Source organism: Antechinus flavipes, chromosome 4 (genome assembly GCF_016432865.1).
Source record: "Antechinus flavipes isolate AdamAnt ecotype Samford, QLD, Australia chromosome 4, AdamAnt_v2, whole genome shotgun sequence".
NCBI classification, from domain to species: Eukaryota; Metazoa; Chordata; class Mammalia; order Dasyuromorphia; family Dasyuridae; genus Antechinus; species Antechinus flavipes.
Window position 1 is genome coordinate 218,749,970 of NC_067401.1, and position 21,767 is coordinate 218,771,736.

General features: G+C 34.7%; 1 protein-coding gene across 2 annotated transcripts in view; it reads right to left on the bottom strand.

Moving 5' to 3' along the window:
* The window catches only part of LOC127561854 (glutathione S-transferase A4-like), a 37,914-nt gene extending 19,713 nt beyond the window's left edge, over positions 1-18,201 (bottom strand). For both annotated transcript variants that reach the window (XM_051997155.1, XM_051997154.1), the window contains exons 1-3: positions 18,112-18,201; positions 3,989-4,096; positions 1,168-1,219 (exon numbers count right to left, since the gene is read on the bottom strand). In XM_051997155.1, the coding sequence (XP_051853115.1) occupies positions 1,168-1,219; positions 3,989-4,075 (139 nt within the window). In that variant the 5' untranslated portion in view covers positions 4,076-4,096; positions 18,112-18,201. The remainder of the gene's footprint in view (positions 1-1,167; positions 1,220-3,988; positions 4,097-18,111) is intronic.
* Positions 18,202-21,767: the final 3,566 nt, after the last annotated feature.

Sequence of the window (21,767 nt, forward strand, 5' to 3'; positions counted from 1 at the left end):
AAGAGCAAAAGAACTCCCCAGGTAGAGCTCATGTTTGGATCTGTGACTCTGGAGATGTGCATACATGTTTGGAATTAATTGTTGTTCCTTTAGGACTTTCTGGTTTTGTTTTCTTCTTTTTTGAAAATGAAAATATCTTCTATAAAAGTGTAGTGAATGCTTGCAAGTTGGAAGTCAGTCTTAAAATACTTAGAGAGTAGAATTATATCTTCCCAGGTTTCTTGAGTGAAATTACAAATTAAGAGTGAGAAAGTATCATATAATTCAAGCCTAGAACCCTCAGCTTAAATTCCAGACCATGAACTCATCAGTCAACCCCATAATATTTGCATGAAACATCAGGTACACTATCAAACATAGGAAAAAAAATTCCTATGAGTTAACTCTCCAAGTAGTCATTTTGTTTCATCATCATAAGATTTATTTAAAGGATATACTGCAAGAAAGTTTTCTTTGCCCCTTCATAATGAATATTTCATCTTCCACCTCTATGTGTGGAATGTTCTTCATCATATTCTTCAAGAGAATAGTGGTTACATAAGCCAATTCCCAAGCTGATCTACTCTCAGGATCATTGTGCCTTCCCACCTCAGAATGAACTGGGATAAATGCCGTATAGGTGCTAAATATGAGAATTATTGAAGGAGTATAGAATTTAGAAGAACTCTGTGTAGCAACACAGTAAATTCCATCCTTCCCCATCCCCAACCCTCTTAAACATCCTGACCTTAGAGTCAATGTTTTTTGACAGAGCCTGTCAGGAAAACTTAATGGCCTCAGACACTTACTAGTTGTGTGAATCGGGGCAAGTCATTTAATTTCTGTTTGCCTTAGTTTCCTCAGTTGTAAAATGGGAATTATTAGAGCATCTACTTCCCAGAATAATAGTGAGCATCAAACATCAAATGAGGTAATGATTGTAAAGTGCTTAGCCCACTGCCTGACACATAGTAAGTACTACATAATTGTTAGCTATTATTATTATTATTAAGTAGGACCATAATGGGCTTAATTATTCACACATGTGAATTGAAATATGTATACATTTGCTTAAAGTATATTATATCTTTTCTAAACATTTTAAGTACTTTAAATTCTATGGTAATATTCTTTAAAGAATTACTTTCTATTTCAAGCATAAGATACCAGTAAAATAATTTAGCTTACCCTCTTGTAACTTCAAATATTGTTCTCTTGTTTCCAAAATCACTTCTTCAAACTAAAAAAAAAAAAGATAAGATAAAAAAGAGACATTATTTTGTTTCCAAAGTTCTAGATAAAGACACACTTCTACCATAGAAGGAAAAAGAGAAAGTAGAAAATAATATTAAAAAGTAGTTTTGTAAACACAGAATCTCAAAGCTGGAAGGGATTTCAGGTATTATCTAGTCCAAACTGTAGCTAACGGTACAGATACCTCCAGTGATAACGAGACCCTCTACCTCCCAAAAGATCTAGGTGAAATTTATGCCACCTATGCGAACTTGTATAAATAATAACTGAAACTCAGTTTTCCCATTTATAAAGAGAGTTGGATTAGCTGGCTTTGTGAGGTTTCTATAATCCTTAGTCACTTGAACTACCTTAGAAATTATGATTAGATAGCAGTTCATCTGAAAAAAAAAAAAGTTTACTAGACTGAAATCTCAAGGTGAGCCAACAATATGACATAGTATTCTCTCCTCCCCCCAAAAAGCTGATTTGATCTTGAATTGCATTATATATTCATTCATTCATTCATTTATCTATTTATTTGTTTATATTTGATTCCCGCCTCTAGTAGAATATAAATTCCTTTGAGATCAAGGTTTGTTTATTTATTTGAGAGGCAATTGGGCTTAAGTGCAATTGCCCAAACTCACACAGTTAGTAAGTGTTAAGTATCTGAGGCTGGTTCTCCCAACTTCAGAAATTGTTCTCTATCTACTGCACCATCTAGCTGTCCTGATTAAGGTTTATTATGTTTTTGACTTGGTATGTCCAGCACCTAGCATAGTAAAGGTTATTCTTAAGCACTTAATAAATGTGAATTGATTTAAATTGAGTTGAATTGAAATTAAATGAATTACATCCAAAGTGAGAGGGATGGCACACAGATAAGTAAATACAAAATATGTAAAAAATAAATTCTAAATAATTTCATGGAAGTGGTGAAATTCTAAATGGGGGAAGGAAGGTAGGAGATAGAAAAGGACCAAAAAAAAAAGACCTCAGAGTGCCTTATATGAGTTGAACCTTGAATAGAGTTTGATATTCCATTTTCATAATTATTCATTCAGATACTGTGATAGATCCTAGGTATATACATAAAAAGATTAAAGAATTCCCATCCTCAGAGAGATTATATCCCATAGACTGCTAACAATTATAATAATAAACTACAAATGGTTTTATGTTATTGAATCCATTAGTGATTATAATAGCAACTTAAACAAGCAGAGTTTAAGCTGTTGAATTGAACAAGAACATGAAATTTGAATGCAGTATCTTTATAATCCACATAGGTGAGCTGTTTACAGTTGTCACGTCATATTCATATTGGCAGGAACTTATCAAGCTGTTTCAGAACAAATAAAAGGAAGTTAAAGAAAAAGGAATTTCAAAAGAGGTCTCCAGTCAACCACCCAGAAAATCCTACCAAGGTGGAAGCATAGCTAATGCCAGACTTTGTACTTAAGCACAATGTCACTAAATGGATTTAAAAAAAAAAAAAAAAAGATTCTGAGAAACAATGGATGGAGTTTTTTACCCACAGAAACTTGGCAAAAAAAAAGCTCCATTCAACTTCAAATAAAGACATAGGAAAATAAGCTCTTTCATTAGTGGGTTTCATCAGAACCACAACTTAAAGTAGTGAATAAAAAATATTAAATTGTTTATTTTCTTGAGGCCAGATGCCAAATTATTCCAACATATACAAGCATGTTTTGTTTCTCCTTCTCTATGATATTGCCATAGCCTTCCCCTTCACTTCCCTACAATGTATCCTTAAAAATGGACGCATTCATGAATGAAAATATAAGCATGTGGAAGGGAGCATAAAGCTTCAATCCCCAAAACTTGTAATTCTATATCTGTTTCTGATTTAATCTCCTTTCTTCCTTTCTCTGAGGTTTCTCTATGTACCTGGTAACTTCTCTTTCCACGATTAGTTGCTAATAAAACAGTGGGAGACAGTGGAGACTGGGAAGATAAATGATCAGGACATGTAGTGGGTAGACTAAGACCTGACTGGAACAGAAGAATATCCCAAAGAACTCTAATTTTCTCTGTTTCTTTCTCCAGACAATAATTTTATTCTTTTACATGCAAAAGTAGGGCTATGTCAATTTCAATAGATTTGTGATAGAAAGAGCCATCTGCCACCAGAGAGTGAGAGAATAATAAAGACTGAATAGTATTTCAACTTTTTTTGTTTAGTGTTGTGTGCTTGTTTTTCTTTCTTTCTTATGTTTTTTCCTCTTTAGATCTGATTTTTCCTGTGTTGTGACGAATATGGAAATATGTTTAAAAGAATTGTTCATGTTTAACCCATATTGGATTGCTTGATGTCTAAGGGAAGAAGAGGGCAGGAGGGAAAAAAAATTGGAACACAAGGCTTTTAAAAGGTGAATTTTGGAAACTATCCTTGCATGTATTGGAAAAATAAAAAGCCATTTAAAATAAATAAATTAAAAAGTGGGACCAGGAGAAGCAGGCAGATTAGTAGTATACCATGGAGAGGGCCATCCCCAGTCATTCTGATCTATAACTTGCCTTTGGACCCAGATGGTTCTGGAAGAGAGAATGGGGCTAATGATTTTGCATAGCCCTCCCTCATTTAAATCCCACTCACTTGTATGTCATGGGCTAATATCATGGTTTTCTTTGAGAACAAAGGGCAAACAACAACAACCCATGGAACCTGGTTTCTACTTTGTGCTAGAGTGCTGATTATTTAAAATAAAGTCCAAATCCTGTACAAATCTTGGCCTTATAAAGAACAAACCTCAACTCCAGCTGCTGCTAGGAGCCATCGAATGGACTCCATCCGACCTCTTCCATTAAAGTAGTAGAGTTTGGGTTTCTCTGCCATGACTTCAGGTTATCAAGTTACCTAGGGAATAAAATAAGGAGAAATAGGTTTTTGAAACAAATTAGAAGTTGATTAGAGGATATTTTTCACCCAGATATTCTGTAGTTGTAAACATCCATTTGTGGATCTGATTAGATGATAGTACATGTGTAGTGTGACATTACATAGCCAAGAGACAAAATGGTATCTAATCAATAATGATCTTTGATTTATATCAGTTGGTAGAAGCTGGTCAAAGGGATTTGCTTCAAGAAGGCTCAATCTTGACTGATTTAGGAATATATTTTCAGGTATAGACCACAGAAGCAAAGAAAAAGAACAAAACAAGAAATGTAAGACCTTACCAAAAAACAAACAAAAAAATTACTGAGCGATGGAATCATGGCCCAAACTATTCTTGGAAAAATAAGGGATCAGGGGAATGGATATCATAATGACTCAATATAAGAACACCATCAAGAGAAAAGATTCTAAGATAATAGAGGAATAGGTCAGAAAATTCTAAGCTCTCCAGGTTTCCTTCACAAACAAACAAAATAATGCCTCAGCAAAAATAAAGAAGAATTGGGGAAGAACAGTGGTGCTCCTGGGATGTCTTGAGAAGATCTGAAAAAAGATCCCAGGAAGGTCTAAGTGAAGTATAAATTCATCCAGGCTAATTCCTCTGAAACAGCAAGTTGCAGGTCCTGAGGGCTCTAGAGTTGGAAAGTAGCTTCTGCCTCAGCCACAGGTATTTTCATCTCCTGGTGTGTGAGCAGGGGCAGATTGAGGGAACTGCTGACAAGGGATACCACACTCAGTTGTGCTCCTGAGACAAGACCCTGGGTGAGAAGGAACCGGCACACTTCTGGTAAGTGCAGAATCAATGGAGTGGGGCAAAAAATAATAGTAAAAAGGACCTGAGATCAGAGACACCTTAGAGGTGATAATAATAACAAGCTGCTATTTAAAAAAAAGAGGAGCAGATAAAGGAGAAAGAACCCAAGCTTAGACAGTTACTGTGAGAATAGAGAATCTGAGGATTCATCTTCAGAGGATGATAATGACACATAAAAAACCTCTCCTACACCAAAGAATAATGTCAAACCCACCTAAAAATATTCATACAAAAACTAAAAAAAAAGACTCTAAAAATCAACTAAGAGAAACTGGGGAAAATATTTAAAAAATAAGAACAATCCAAGAACAAGATTATGAAAAGTTAGCCAATTGGAAAAGGCAATCCAGAATTTTAAGGGAGAAAACAATTCCTTGAAAACTAGAATTAGATACATGGAAGCTAGCAAAATCATAAGCGACCAGGAAATAATGAAACAAAATATAAAGAATGATAAAATAAAAGAGAATGTGAAATATCCCATAAGAAAAATAACTGATCTGGAGAACAGTCCAAGAAGAGAAAACATAAGAATAATTAGATTACTTGAAAGACAAAATCAAAAAAGGAATCCTGATACAATAATACAAGAAATAATTAAAGAAAATTGTCCCTAAGTGTTAGAACAAGAAGGGAAAATAGAAATAGAAAAAATCCACTAATCACCATTTGAAAGAGATCCTAGGAAGAAAACCTACAGTAATATTCCAAATTCCAAAACCCCCAAAATAGGGAGAAAATATTACAAGCAACAAGAAAGAAAAATCAAATATAATGGAGTCACAGTTAGAATTACACAAGACCTAGAACCAGCTATAGTAAAAAGGCCACAAATCTTAGAATAACATATGTCATGGAGCAAAAGAACTGGAGTTGTAGACAAAAATCTCATATCTAGCAAAGTTAAACATGATTATGAGTGAAAAAACTATCAGGATTTTGTTGCAAAAAAGATCTGAACCTAATAGAAAACTTGATATAAAAGATGCAAGAGAAATATAAGATAAACATCAAAGATTCATTACGAGGGATTCAATGAGGACAACGTGTTTACTTTTAATAAATGGAAATGTAAGCCATATGTCTGATTGTCATTATTAATTGGGTAGTTTGAAAGAAAGATTTGGATTGAGCCAAGTATGATATGGTTCTACAAAGCAAAACCTATCTCACACAAATGAGGCATGTGAGAGAAAGAACTGATACAGAGCTATTAGATGGTACAGGAGGATTGGTAAGTCTGGACAGCCTAAAGATAGATAGATAGATAGATAGATAGATAGATAGATAGATAGATAGATAGATATCTTTTAAATTCAGAAAGAAACAAGAGAGTAAAGATATATAGAGGGAAGAGAGGATAAGGGAGGGATTTTTAGAGGGAATCCTACTCACATTAGAACTGGATTAAAGAGAGAACAACATATATATTTAGAAAAGAACAATAGTCTTTTAAATTTATAAAAAAAAAAATAAGAGAGTGAGTGAATAGGAGAGGATATAGAAGGATGTCAAGATTAATGGGAATGGGATAAAGAAGGAACTCTCATTTTCTCTATATATGGGTATAAACACACACATATATTTGGAAGCGTATAAAAGTCTTGTAAATTCAGATAGATATAAGAAGGGAGGGGGAGAAGATAAAGGAGGGATTCTTGGAGGAGGAGCAGATTAAGTAATTAGAGGACAAGGTAAAAGGTAGAAATGAAGTAAAAGAGCTAGGAGGAATAGAAATAAAGTGAGGACAGTTATGAAAATAGGAAGAAGGAGGAGAATAAGCAAGTAATTATAGCTTAGAATGTGAATTGGATGAATTCACCCATAAAATAGAAACAGTTAGTAGATTAAAAATTTGAACTCAATAATATATTGCTTTCAAGAAATGTTATAAAAATGAGATACACATTAACATAAAATAAAAATCAGTAGTAGAATTATGTAAAAAAGCGAGGAATATTAATCACAATCTCAAAGCTAAAGGTAAAATAGATTTAATCAGAAGAAAAAAGTAGGGAAACCACACTAGTTTTAGACTATTTAAAATAACTGGACAGTATAAGGTTGGAATATTGCTGGGGTAGGAAATGATAAGCTGGTAGGTTTTTTTAAAATATGGAAAGATTTGGATTTTTGAAAGAAGAGCCTATCCACCCTCAGAGAAATAGAGGACAAGTGAAAATAAGCATAATATGGTCTTACATACATACGTATAGATGTGTGTGTGTATAATTAAAGATATCAATATATGCATATGTATATGTGTGTATGTATGTATAAATGTGTGTATATCTCTAGATAGATAGATAAATGTATTAATTGTAGCCTTCTTGGGAGAAAGGGGGAAAATAAAGTAAAAAGTGCACAATAGAGAAGAGAAGAAAATCTACAGGGAAGCAAAAAAAAATGGACAGCTCTAAACATAATATATTTTATTATATAGGTTTTCTTGACATGGAAATTTATTACTTCATATTTTGAACCCTCTGAGGTTCTGCTGTGCACATGGCAATTTTGTTTCTTTTCTTGTATTTAAGTTTAAAATAAATTTTAAAAAACAACAACACCATCAGCAAGACACAACTAAAGGAGACAGAATTACTCTGGACTAAAACTGTGATCTGGGTAGATGTAAATGATGCTTGCTCCTATGAGAAGAACTAATGCAGAATATTGATGTGTATTTCAAGATTTAAGCATTAGGAAGAGGAAGGAAGTCATTCAGCCTCAAAAAATAATAAAATGACTTTATCATCAATCCCTTATGGGTCCACTATCCTGGATAATGCTTTCAAGGGATTATTATATTTCAATTATTTTAGATGACATACTGGAAAAAAAAATTACTGGTATATCTTGTGAAATGGTTGGGACTTGATAGACCAAATATCTATATGGAGATTACCCAGAAGTTTCAGAAGGAAGCTCATGGTGTCAGAAACAAGATAGGTACTGTGTGGATCTGGTACAGCCAGATCCACCAAAGCTCATTGGAGTATCAGCATTTCCTGAAACCAATTCTAGCCCATTCTATTTACCTGTTAACTTAGATATTTCATAAACACCAAGATTTTTTAGCTCAGTGAAGATCTTGATACTGATCTGAAGATTTTCACTCTTGGACACATATTCTAGCAGAGTCTGAGTAAAAATTGCCACTAGCACTTGTAAAAAAATTGTTTGAACCAGATGGTGACTAAGAAAATCATATTTCTAGGAAAGAAAACATTGGTCTGTAACTCAATAACCTTGCTTTGAACTAAAGAGAATGATAATTCAGACAGAGGGAGAAATATGAGCCCAGAGGACCTTTTCTGTCTAGATCTATGCCCCTAGAAATTGCTAATGTCCAAGTGCAATTCACAGAAGATAAAAAATCTTGATAACGGTTCTCATCAAGCTTGGTGTTTGAAATTCTGACCTATAGATCTGATGAGGAAGAGATTCAGCTGACACTGACAACCAATTCAGCTAGAGGAACAGAAAAATACAGGTCATAAGAGAGCTAGGCTATGCAAACTGTGAGTAGACTAACATGATGATATTGTTGTTTGTCCTTTGTTCTTGAAGAGGACCAAGACATCAGGGAGGTTATACCATGACATGCAAGTGAATTGGATTTAAGAGATGGAAGATTGTACAAGATCACTTTCCCCTCCAGGACTATCTGGGACCAGTGGCCAGATATAGATCAGGATGACTGGAGATGGTCCTGGATGAATGGGAGAAAATAAATATATACGTAAGCTAACGTCTTCAACAGGTCTAGGTTTGACTGAGAGGTGCATCCATTCAATGATTAAAGCTAGATAGCAATCGAGGCAAAGAATCTCCTTTTTTGTCTAGTCCAAAAAAAAAATATATATATATATATATGTATATGTGTATATATGTATATGTGTATATACATGTATGTATGTATATGTATATGTGTATATACATGTATATATGTATGTATTTATATATAATGTGTATGTGTAAATTTGGAAAGGGAAGCCCTTTAGGGTTTCTGGTTAAAGCAGAAATGATTGCTATTTACATTCAGTCCCAGTTGATCAAGATGTTACAGGTGAAACTAGGGAAGTATAGCCTCAGGCAAACTAATAATTGCCCCATTTGAAGACGGTGTTGGATTCATAGTGGTTCATGAGAACCATTTGTTGAATTTTAGTGTAAAAAAGGCAAAGGCTGTTACAAATCAGAGATTAATTTATTGTTTTTTAATTGTCTAAACTTAAAAAACTAAGGAAAAAAATGTTAACAATACATATTAATTTTGGTTGGTTGTTGTCCTTTGTTCTTGAAGAAGACCAAAATGATATCACTGTTAGAGTCAAGTTAGTGTGTTGACCTATGGCTGATTAAACCAATATGAACTCAGAATGCCCTGCCACAGGTTGACACAAATAGTCCCTATGAACATTTGGGATGGATTGGCTAACTTAGAGTGTCTTGCATTTCTTCTGAACTAATTCAATTCTTCTCTGATATGGGCAGCATGCCATGCTAGGCAGTCCTCTGCCATTGTCTCTCATGTCACACAATCAATTCTAAAGTCCTATAAGAGACTTACCTTATATCTCTTCTTTGGGGCTGAATTTTTTCTTTACAATTTCTCAATATTCATTTTTTCTTTTTTCCCCCCAATTATATATAAACAAAATTTTAAAACTTTTTTTTTGTTTTGAGTTCTATGTTCTCTTCTTCCTTTCCTTCCCTCCCCTTTCCTTGAAAAGGCAAGCAATTTGATATACATGTTCAGTCATGCAAAACATCTCCATATTATCCATCAATGTTTACTTTCAATTATTTTGTGGTCATTGTTCTTTCTGTGTACATTGTTCTACTTATTGCGTATCTAATTTTCCTGGTTCTATTTACATAGTACATGCTTCTTAAGCAATATTTCAAAACTAACCCCTTCAAGTTTCCAGCTAACCTCAAATCTTTCTTGTATCCCTTCTCTTTCCCTTGATCCCTATTTAATTTCATTGAACAGTGTCACCTAAGCCCCAACTGGGGAACAAAGAAACATGCATTTGCTTTAATTCATAGAATTTAGAGTCGGATGAGACTTTAGAGATTGTCTAGACCAGGGTTCTTAAATTTTTTTCATCAGTGACCTCTTTTCACCTGAGAAATTTTTATGCAACCCTGGATATATAGGATATGTAGAATGAAAAACTGGGTGTTCAAGTCAAACATTTACTGATAATAGATCATTATTTTGTGACCCCCTCCTACATCCAGTTATGAGACCCCATATGGGGTCACAACTCACACTTTAAGAAGCTGGAGATATAAATAGTAACCCTGATACTTAGAGCACATTCAGTTGCCAAAGCTACTAAAACACAGGTTAAGTAGTATTAATAATGGTCAAAGTTACAGTCTGCCAACCCACAACTTTCCTGTGGTTTTTCCAGTAGCAAAGTACAGATGTGAGATACAGATAGAGAGAGATAGAGATACATATTATATATGTCTATATCTATGTATCTCTATCTTCATATTTATCTCCATCTCTATTTATATCTCTCTCTAACTAATATTATGAGGAAAGCTGAGCCCCATAGAATTAAATTGTAGTGCTAGAGAAGACTTTTGAGAGTCTCTTGGACAGTAATAAGAGTAAATCAATCAATACTCGGGTTATTCACTGGAAGGTCAAATACTGAAGCTGAAGCTTAAATACTTTGGTTACATAATGAAAAGATGGGTCTCATTGGAAATGAAAGATAAAGGAAAAGTGAACAGCAAAAGGATGCAATGAATGCATAATGTTGTGGAAACAATAAACATTAATTTGAAAAGACTTAGAGAGATAATAGAGAATAGAATGTGGTCCATTAGGTCACAGACACAGCTGAACAACGGAACAACAATTCACTTCTTATCCCAGGAAAGCCCAGAAACTGGGCTATCATGCTTCTCAAACTGAATATAATACAGAGAAACACTTTCTCTCTTGCTTAGCAGCCTGTCCCCTATCCCAGGATGGCTCAGTGCCCTGGAGTATCTCCTTTCCTTGAGTGGACAAAACTTGGGGAACTACTTTCCCATGCACTTCTTGTCCGTGGGCTTTCCAGTTTTACTGTCCTTCTTTTTAGGTGGGATATGTTTGGTGTGGAGGCCTGAGCATCAGCAACATAGGATAAAACACATCTATATGGTCCAGGAAGCAAAGTTTCAGATTGGATGAACGAGAATAATAATGTCATGGTGACAATACAGCCTGGACCTGGCATGCAGGTCTGGGCCCAAGCTAAAAAAAAGAGTTAGTATTCGAACTCAGGACTTCTGACTCCAAATACAGTTCTTTCCCCACTATATCATATTACCTTCTTTCTACCCCTAAAATTATTCCTCCTTCTGACTTAGCCATTTCTGTCAGTGGGCCTGCTTTTCAACTGAATAAACTTTCTCTATTGGAAATTTCCTTTATTTCTCACATTCAATCAGTTACAATATTCTTTGAAATCCCCTTCTACGATATCTTTGACGTTCTTTCTTTCCTCTCTGTTTCTATTCCCACCATGGCACAATTCATAGATACATCAACTTAGAGCTAGAAGGAAGCTCCAAGACTAGTCCAATTCCCTTATGTTATAGATGAGGAAGCTGAAGCCCAAAGTTGTTTTATTTTGACCAAAATAACACTGGTAAGAAGTGTCAGGTCCAGGATTCCAATCCAGGGATCTTAGCTCTATCATCCCTCTATCACCCTGCCTCCTCCTAAAATCGAATCCATATTCCTTCCACATCAAGGAGTTTAGGCTGTGCCATCCTGCCATCTGGAAAATCCACATAAAATTTTTTGGCTCTCCTTCATGCCAGAGAAGAATTCTGAATTATTATAATATTAAAAAATAAAATATCTTGATATAATATAATATATTTCATGCATTTCTGAGTTTCTAAACTTTTTCTGTATCATCTTCTGGTCTTGGTGTCTTGTCCAGCTTCTGCAAACTCCCCAAAAATTCTCATTTAATTTTTTATACCAACTTGAGATATAGTGAAACTGAGATGGAAAAAATTGCCCTGTGGAAGGGATAGCTGTGAAAATCAATTATTCTCATTGTGAGAGTAGAACAGTACCACAAATCAAAACAGCAGGTGCAGTAAAGTAGGCATTGTACCAGTGAGAAAAAAAAAAAAACCCAGATGATAACAAAGGGAACCCTGAGGACTGCCTGGATTTCCAGAAGACAGCAAAGACATTAGGAGTTCTGACACTCCCTGTAAACTAAGGCTAAATGATTCTACCTTTTCTTTTCTTTTCTTTTCTTTTCTTTTTTTTTTTTTTTGGTATAGTTTTTTTATTTTCAAAATATATGCAAAGATAGTTTTCAATATTCACCCTTGCAAAACCTTGTGTTCCAAATTTTTCTCACTCCTTTCCCCTATCCCCTCCCCTAGAAAGCAAGTAATCCAATATATGACAAACATGTACAATTCTTCTATGTATATATTAACATAATTATCATGAAACACAAGAAAAATTAGATTAAAAAGGAAAAAATGAGAAACAAAACAAAAAGCAAGCAAACAACAACAACAACAAAAAGTGAAAAAACTATGTTGTGATCTACATTCACTCATGATGGCTCTCTTTCTGGATGCAGATTGCTCTCTCCATCACAAGTCTATTGTGGTTCTACCTTTTCAAGTGTGGCTTTGTGAGCTGGCTTTTTGATCCTTATCAGGTGTGTCTTGATTTAAGTAAAATCTGATACCTACAGATTCTGAGACACACCCTCCCAGTACTCCCCACTCCAGCTGAGAGTAAGCTCTACAGAGCTTGTACACCTGAGAATGTTTTCTGAGTAGAGCAGCTTTACCTGAAACCTGATGTGCTGAGTTCACAGAGAACATACCATTGAAATCCCTAATCACACAATGCCTACGGTGAGTTAGCTGGAAAATAATGAGAGTGAATTGCTTGAGCTTGGATAGTTAGGGTGTGGTGTTATGGACAGATGATAATGAGGGTAGATGATGAAATATGATGAAAAGATATTAGGCTAAGAAGGCGGAAGGTCAAGTTCAACTTGACCTTCACTTCACCACATGATGAAATCTGCCATTTCTCTAAGTCTCTTAAAAACCAACTATTTGCATGTTCTACTTCACTGGGTTATTGAGAGGAAAATGTCTTGAATTCCCTAAAGTGTCACATACATTTAAGCCATTAAGAGAAAAAAGATGACAATAGCATTTTTGTTTGTTTATTTTGGTTGGAGATGATCAAATTGGGTCCTTAGGTAAAAGAAGTCCACCTATGACCTCCCTCTAGGAGGTGACATGTTCACAATCAAAGATGAGATGGTCAAGCCAAAAGCAATGTCTCTGTATGAAAGAATCACAATGGATAGTTGAGTGACCTTTCTATCTCTAGCTAGTATAGTCAGACAAGTCCCTTTTTTCCCTTAGATGCAAAATGATAAAATGACTGTAAGTCCATTAGTGGAGCCCCTGATAACAAAAGAATTTCTATCAATGTGCATTCTTACCTAATTCATTATTAATGAATTTATTCAAAAGGTACCTAGAGTCAGCTTATCTTAGGTTAGTGAATTTGAAAAGGGGCCCTGTTTCCTTTTCCTCTCCCGTTATAAAATAATATTAGCTCTAACTGTTAGGGCTACTTAGATCTAATCTGACATTATGGGCATAAGTGGTGTCCCAGAGCTGCCTTTCTGCTGCTTCTAACTCTCAGAGACAAGAATGGACATCTTTGACTTGCATGGCTAATTAGTATGCATGTACCTCTTGTGTGTATATTTTTTGTATAATATAGAGGGGTTTTTTAAGGTCCAAAAAACATAAATAGGAAAAAAACAATCTCTTGGAGGTGAGTTCTAGTCACCTTGACTTTTAGCTTTTGTGTGTGTTTTATATGTGTGTGTGTGTTTATATACATATCTATAAACACACAGAGATATAGATGTATATAGATATATACATAAATGCATATATATGTATATATATACCTGCATATGTGTATGTATATGAGATATACATAGCTTATATGTGTAGTTAAGCTATATATCTACTATATATATACATATATATATCTCACAAGTAGTTGTATTCCTTTTTTTAATAATAGCTTTTTATTTTCAAAATATATGCTGATAATTTTCAGCATTCACCCTGGCAAAACCTTGTGTTCCAAATTTTTCTCCCTTCCCCCCACCCCTCCTCTAGACAGCAAGTACTCCAGTATAGGTTAAACACGTACAATTCTTCTAAACATATTTCTACCTTTATTATGCTACACGAGAAAAATCAGATCAAAAAAGAAAAAAAATGAGAAAGAAAACAAAAAGCAAGCAAACAATAACAAAAAAGGTCAAAATACTATATTGCGATCCACATTTAGTCCCCATAGTTCTCTTCTAGGTACAGATGGACCTCTCCATCACGTCTATTAGAATTGGCCTGAATCACCTCCTTGTTAAAAAGAGTCATGAAGGAATTGTATTCTCTCCTCCCCAATAATTTTTTATCCATATCCTTTATGTTTGTCATGGTCATTTTTTGATGTATCCCTTCTATCCAAGGAGACATATCTTTTAACAAAAAAATAGTCCAGCAACTTGGAGAAATTGAACAACCTGTCAGTTAATTCTAACAATATATGCAATGTTCCACACCTATAATCTTCCACTTCTGCAAAGAAGGGAGGATGCAATGTTTTCTAACCTTTTCTTTAGGGACAAGCTTAATCATTATAATTAAACCGATTGTTCCTTCTTTACCAGGAGTTGGAACTAACCCTCATAGTTCAGTGGTACCTCCTAAAAAAGACTGAGATCAGGTAACACTGTAGTTTATCAGATCACTCATTTGATGATATATTTGGTTATTGAAAGTTTTATTTTCTGAATGTTGATTCTGTGCTTAGGGATGTTCTCAGTGCTTTGGGAGATTCAGGCAATTATTCTGTGAGGTCCTTAGTTTTCAGAACTTAAAACCAAATCATTCCCATGCAGACTGGTTTATTTTCTACACCACACTTCTTGTGATGGGATGATGGAATAGTAAAGTATATGGCCCAAGATAAAATTTTCTGAAGTGTACCCTTCTAGAATTATCCACTGTAGCATTTATTTTTGCATTTGCAACCTTTGAGCCTAACCCCTTGCAAAGACTTGGTGCTTGTGGGATTAGTGGCCATTTTAAAAGCATTGTAGTTTAGTTTTCAAGTTTTGTTGTTATTCTATTTTCTATTCAGTTGTTTCATTTGTGTGCTACTCTTTATGACTGTTTAGAGTTTTCTTGGCCAAGATACTGGAGTGATTTGTCATTTTCTTCTTCAGCTTATTTTACAAATGAGGAAACTGAGGCAAATAAGTTTAAGTGAATTGTCCAGGATCAAATAGCTGATACATGTCTGAGGCAGGATTTGAACTCAGAAAGATAAGTTTTTCTGACTCCAGCCCCAGTGCTCTATCTACTGAACCATCTAGCTGCCCTATTTCAAGGTTTTGCATGAGTAGTTTATGAATCATTAATTTAAATTATTAATCTACTATATTTTACATTGGTAATTAATTGTATTATTAATTGATATTATTTTCCTAATATTCAGCCTTTCTACATCTCTGGTAAAATTCCAACTTGATCATAGTGAATGATTTTGGGGTATATATTGATGTAGTCTTTTTGTTCAGATTTTATTTTAAATTTTTGAATCAATATTCATTAGTGATATTTATTTTGCATTGCTTTACAATTCACTGGTTTAAGACTATACTTTGGGGGACAGCTAGTTGGCATAGTTGATAGAGCACCAACCTTGGCCTCAAAAGGACCTGAGTTCAAATCTATCTTCAAATATTTTAACTCCTGCTTTCTCCCTCCAAAAAGGAAAAAAAAAATAGTTATCCCTGCTCTCAAAGGGTCACCATACTGATGCCAAAGAAAGGTGTTTCTCGAGAGAGAGGACTATGTGAAATGAGTATGGACCACAATATAGCATTTTCACTCTTTTTGTTGTTGTTTGCTTGCATGTTATTTTCTTCATCATTTTTTTCCTTTTTTATTTAATTTTTCTTGTGCAGCAAGATAATTGTATAAATATGTATGCATATATTGGATTTAACATATGTTTTAGCATGTTTAACATATATTGGATTACTTGCTTTCTAAGGGAGAGGTGGGGAAGGGAGGGAAACGTTGGAACACAAGGCTTTCTAATTTGTTGAAAAATTACCCATGCATATCTTTTGAAAATTAAAAAGATTTAATTTAAAAAAAAAAAACTTAAGAGGGAAGAAATGGCATAATTCCTGGAACTTGGTTGGTGCTTAATAAATGTTGCTTCTCTTCATCTCTACTTTTTTCCCTCCCTCCCTTTTTTTTTAGAATTCAAGAAATCCACCAGCCTCAATCTTCTCTATATCTGGGATTGCAGGTGTATATCACCACATCTAGTTATTCATTTATTCATAACAAGAAGCTGGATACCATACTGTGGTATGAGGATAAGCTATAGAAAAGGTTTCTGGATCATTAAAGGATTAAAGCACTGGAATAAATGAAGATGCACACAAAGACATGTTTGATCTAATGAGCATTATTCCACTGTGAACAAAGCATCACTGAAAATATCTTGCAGACTGCCCAGGATTTTCTAGAAAGCAGTAGATTACTGGACACCATGTTTAGAAGAGAGAATACAGCAAACCCAGATGGGTGTGAGCATTTTGAAGAGACTCTTCCATATTTCCCTCCCAGATAAAGCAATACATGAAAAGTAACTATTGGAATATAAACTCTTTGAGAGCATGGACTGATCTTGCTTTTTATAGCACTTGGCACATAATAACAGCTTACTAAATGTTTTTTGAATTAATGCTTATTGATAAAGTCTATTTTGAATATTCAAACCGAACCCTAAAGAAATTGACCTCAACCTCCTTTCTGGTCAAGAGAGCAATAGGTTAGATCTGGCAAAACCACTAGATTAGGACATCCCTTTCTCCAGACATGTTATCAGGACAGCCCAGGCTCTTGAGCAAACTGAAGCAGAGTTCACACCTATACCCTCAGTATCATTAATAGAAAAAGTTGTCATTATTTTAAGAAAATAACATTCCGTTCTAGTAGGATAAGAGAAAGTTGAATTTTATCTGTCATATGTTACTGAAACACTCCAAGAGTGGAAGGGGCCAGATAGGAAAAACCAACAGTTTGGGACAGTGTCTCAGAGTTTTCATATTGAAAAATGGAAAACTTGTCTACTTGGGGACATGAATGACCAAAGGCATTGATTCACTTTAAAAATATGAAAAATCATGACAGCCTCATCAAGCTCTTAACCACAACCAGGTGCAAGGTGAAAATATTTCCATCTCTGCTGGATTTGCTTTCTACATTTACGAAGAGAGTTCCAGATGAATGGGAAGCTACACCCTTGTTTCAGCAATGATCTCATTGCCTATAAAATTCCTATTTGGGGGATTTTCCTTCAGGATCAATTTATGGATATTCAAAATCAGCCTTATATACTCATACCTCTTTTTTTTTTTAAACTCCAAATGGCTTAAGCCAGCTAAAAATGATGAATTTATATAAGCAGGCATGAAGGTTTCTTAGCTTATTATTAAGAAAAAAGACAGCCTTTTAGTTCTATCTAATTCACTGCAATTTTAATTATCACTTGTAGATTCCCAGAGAGAGGCAAACTTAGAAAACCTCCTCTCTATCTCTTCTCCAAAGACTCTTGAGTTTTGTCATGTCATCCCCCTTCATCCCAACAAACTGCCCATGCACCACACTTATAACAGGTATACACCAAACTTTGTGATACTGTCAAATTGCTGACTTGGAATAAACAATCCCCCCCCCCAAAAAAAAAATACCAAATAGATTTGCTTATATAAAACAATTTGCCTTGTATTTTTTTTTTATCCACTTATCGGGATTATCTCTGAACCAAATGAATTAAACACTTATGCAGATGGGATTTTCTCTCCTCTATAGACAAGCATAAAAACAGTCAATTAGCATTGAGGTGTGAAATCTAGAAACAAGATATTAATTCCCGAAGAAGCCGATTTGCTGAATTAAGCTGTTAAAGATGCATTTTTATAAATCTATTCTTGTTGACCCAATCTTAAGACATTTCTATGAAAATACCACTAACCTTTTATTCCTGAGCTGTCTCTCCGCTGTTCTTGACAGAATGAGAGCTTGGGACTTGTAGTTATATATCAGAAGCCCCACCCATGTAAAGAAGAACATACAGTGTAACTCAGTAACATGGGTTATTTATCAGGGCCCCTTTCTAGTCATATGCCCGAGATGTATTGTGGGCTGTAGTCTCTGATTCTGTACTTAAGCTATAGTGGAAAAAAAACCTGGTTTTGAAGTCAGAGGAACCAAGTTCAAATTCTAGCTCTCACATTTATTATCTGTGTAACCTTGAGCAAATTTCCATGAAAGTTCTTACATGGATCTCAATTTCTTCATCTTTCAAATGAAAGACTCAGAGGAAATGATCTTTACTTATATGAAATGGTGCAAAATAAGGTGAGCAGAACCAAAACATTGTACACAAATGTTCTATATTGTAGCCCTAGGTGAATAATTAGATGTAAAATGAGACTATAATAACAATCATCATCATCTCCCATTTATATAGTTCCTTAAGGAAAGTAATATACATTTATTTAAATGTCTACTCTGTGCCAGGTACCATGATTAGTATTTTAGAGATAATATCTCATTTGATCATCACAATAACTTTGGGAAGCAGATACTATTACTGTCTTAATTTTACAATTAAGGGAACTGATGCAAACTGAGGTTGAGTGATTGGCCCAGGATAACATAGCTGAGTCCAGATCCATCATTCTATTCAGTATTTGTCACATACTTTTCTTACTGCCCTAATGAGATGGGTAATACAAATGATGAAGTCCTGGGTTGCTAGATGGGTGTTGAAAGAGAGCCTAAATTATAGTATATAATCTGGAAATCTAGCCACTCCCTGAAGTATACTAGAAGAAACTCTAATGGGATCAGCTCAACCTTAAGTGAGCCTTTTAGATTTTTGATTACAGTCCCACCCCAGATGGAGGTCTCTAGAAACTCCACCTATCCAATCAGAAAGCCAAATTAGGATGTCAAACCCCTGAGATTATATTTCCCCTGTAAAAAAATCTGCTATTATGGTAGATCCTTGCTAAATGTATTAGAAATTTAACCCTCCTATGAATGATGTAATGCCATTAATAGCATCTTCATTCTGGTTCCTGCTAGGGAACTTGTCTTCTGCTTTATTTATTGCTAAAATCACTTTCTTACAAAAAACTTATGATTTAGCCCACTTTTAGCAATGTAATAAAAATCTTTTCTCTTTAATTTGAAGGATGAGTAAGCCTACAAATTCTTTTGACATGACATGACACTGACCCATAACCTAGCACACTTTTGGGCTATCACCTTCATACATCATCATTTTGGTGGTCTTATAAAAGGAGAGTCTGACTGCACCCCATTAGCTCAACACAAGTATATTCCTGTTTTACTTATGAAGAAACTGAAGCCCCCAATAGCTGTTTGGCCATGGTTATATATTTATCATGACAAGGTCTTCTGCCTTTAAGAACACTGTTTTGGTTTAGCCATAAAAGGCACAAGCTGGAAACATGGTGTTATATATACATATGCATATATATGCAATTGTACATAAACTATGTGTGTGTGTGTGTGTGTGTGTGTGTGTGTGTGTGTGTGTATACACACACACACATACACATATGTAGTGGCCACAATGCCCCTTTAGTATCATAAACTGTTATCCAAATAACATCTATTAATGTTTAATAATTATAATCAATTATATCTTTATATAATTAATATCTTAATATATAAGTATATACATAATAATTATATATATAAGTAAATGCTGTTATTGTGAATTTATGGGAAACAGAATTATGTTGGATTATGGTATTGAGAGGAAATAAGGGTGATTTGTATTAGATCCCTGAATCTCAAAATTGAAATGAATAGAACAAAAACGACCCTTGGTGTTATAGGATACGGATCTGACCCTCTGTGGAATTCCACTCTTGATAAGGGTGACTTGGGTAAGCTAAATCCACAATTTCTCTCGCTATGATTCCCACAGCCTCTCCCTTTGAAGGTTTTACTAAGCCTGTTCACTTGAGGCCAAATAGGCTGAATGGAATTTCACTTCCTCTAGCTGCCCTTGTTCCCTCCTTCTAACAAACAAAAAAATGTCAAAAGGTAGGAAAGAGAAAAGAAGAAACATAAAGGAGTACACATTTCCTTTCTATAGGGTAAACAGCTCAGTGTGATGAAAAGACCCACTTTCCACATGGTAATTTTAAGGAAATCATTGTAACTCCCTGGGGAATCCTTCCTCAGTTTTATTTGTCAAATCAGGGAGTTGGGCTTCCTGTAAAATCCCTGCTAGCTCTGAATTCCACTGATACTAATCTCTATGTAAATAGATCTATTTGAATCCACTGATCCTAATCTCTGTAAATAGATCTTCCTAATACTGCTGATTTTTTCTATTTATGAAGATTTCTTTTAAAAGTAGATATCTGATCAACTATGATAGATTTAGCTCTTTTCTGCAATACAATAATTCAAGATAATTCCAATAGATTTGGGATGGAAAATGCCATCTACATCTAGAGAGAGAATTATGCCTACTGAATGTGCATCTGAGCATAGTATTTTTGCCTTTTTTTTCTTTCTCATGTTTCTTTCCCTTTTGATTTGATTTTTCTTGCACAACATGATTAATATGGAAGTATGTTTAAAATGTTTGTAAATGTATAGCCTATATCACATTGCTTGTTGTCTTGGAAAGGCGGGGGGGACATACGGAAAGGAGGGAGACAAAATTTGGAACACAAAATCCTACAAATAAGAATGCTGAAAACTATCTCTACATGTATTTGGAAAAATAAAATACTATTGAGAAAAAAAGAGCATTTTTTAAAAAAGAGATCAAGAGAGTAAGGAATGTTGGATACAAGTTCCTTGATTGCCAAATCAGAAAGGTAAATAAATAAATAAATAAAGCCCACCTATTGTGGGCTTAAATAAATAAATAAACATGGAGATCTGAGTCTAATAAACTGAGACAGAAAGGTGAGAAATAAATAAATAAAAATCTCCTATTCTGAAAATAAATATATAAAAATAGAGATCTGGATCTTAGAAACTGAGACCTCTGTAACACTGAGCGGGGAGATGTGCTGTTAAATGCTTAATAATCAATGAGGGGTGGTTGGAAAATGTATTCCAAACAGACTTTTAAGCTTAGTCTGTGTTATTAACATTTTCTTAAGTTTAGACAATTAACAAAACACTAAGTTGTGATTTGTAGCATTTGCTGATTTTCAAAGTATAAATGTTCATCCTGAAAAGTTAACAATGGAGATAAATATGTCACTGCCTAAAAGTAACTTCCTTCAATTCTCAAGACAGGTTCCCCAGAGGACAATTATAGCAGGCCCAGCTTAGGTGCTTAGTCATTATCTTCCCTAAAATTAACACTCACAAGTGTCCACCAGTGACAGACAGTGTGGTAAAGTGGGCATTCTGCCTCTGTCAGTCTATATGATGTTAAGCAAGTCACTCATCTCTCTCTGGGTCTCATTTTCCTCATTTGTAAAATCAAGACACCTGAACTAGACAGCTTCCATGATCCCTTCCCACCTTTGACACATTATTGGGTATATATTTTGGATCCTCAAATGGCTGTCTGGGACTGGCTTATGTTGAATCAGAGGGATTAATAGGTGAGGAGACCCT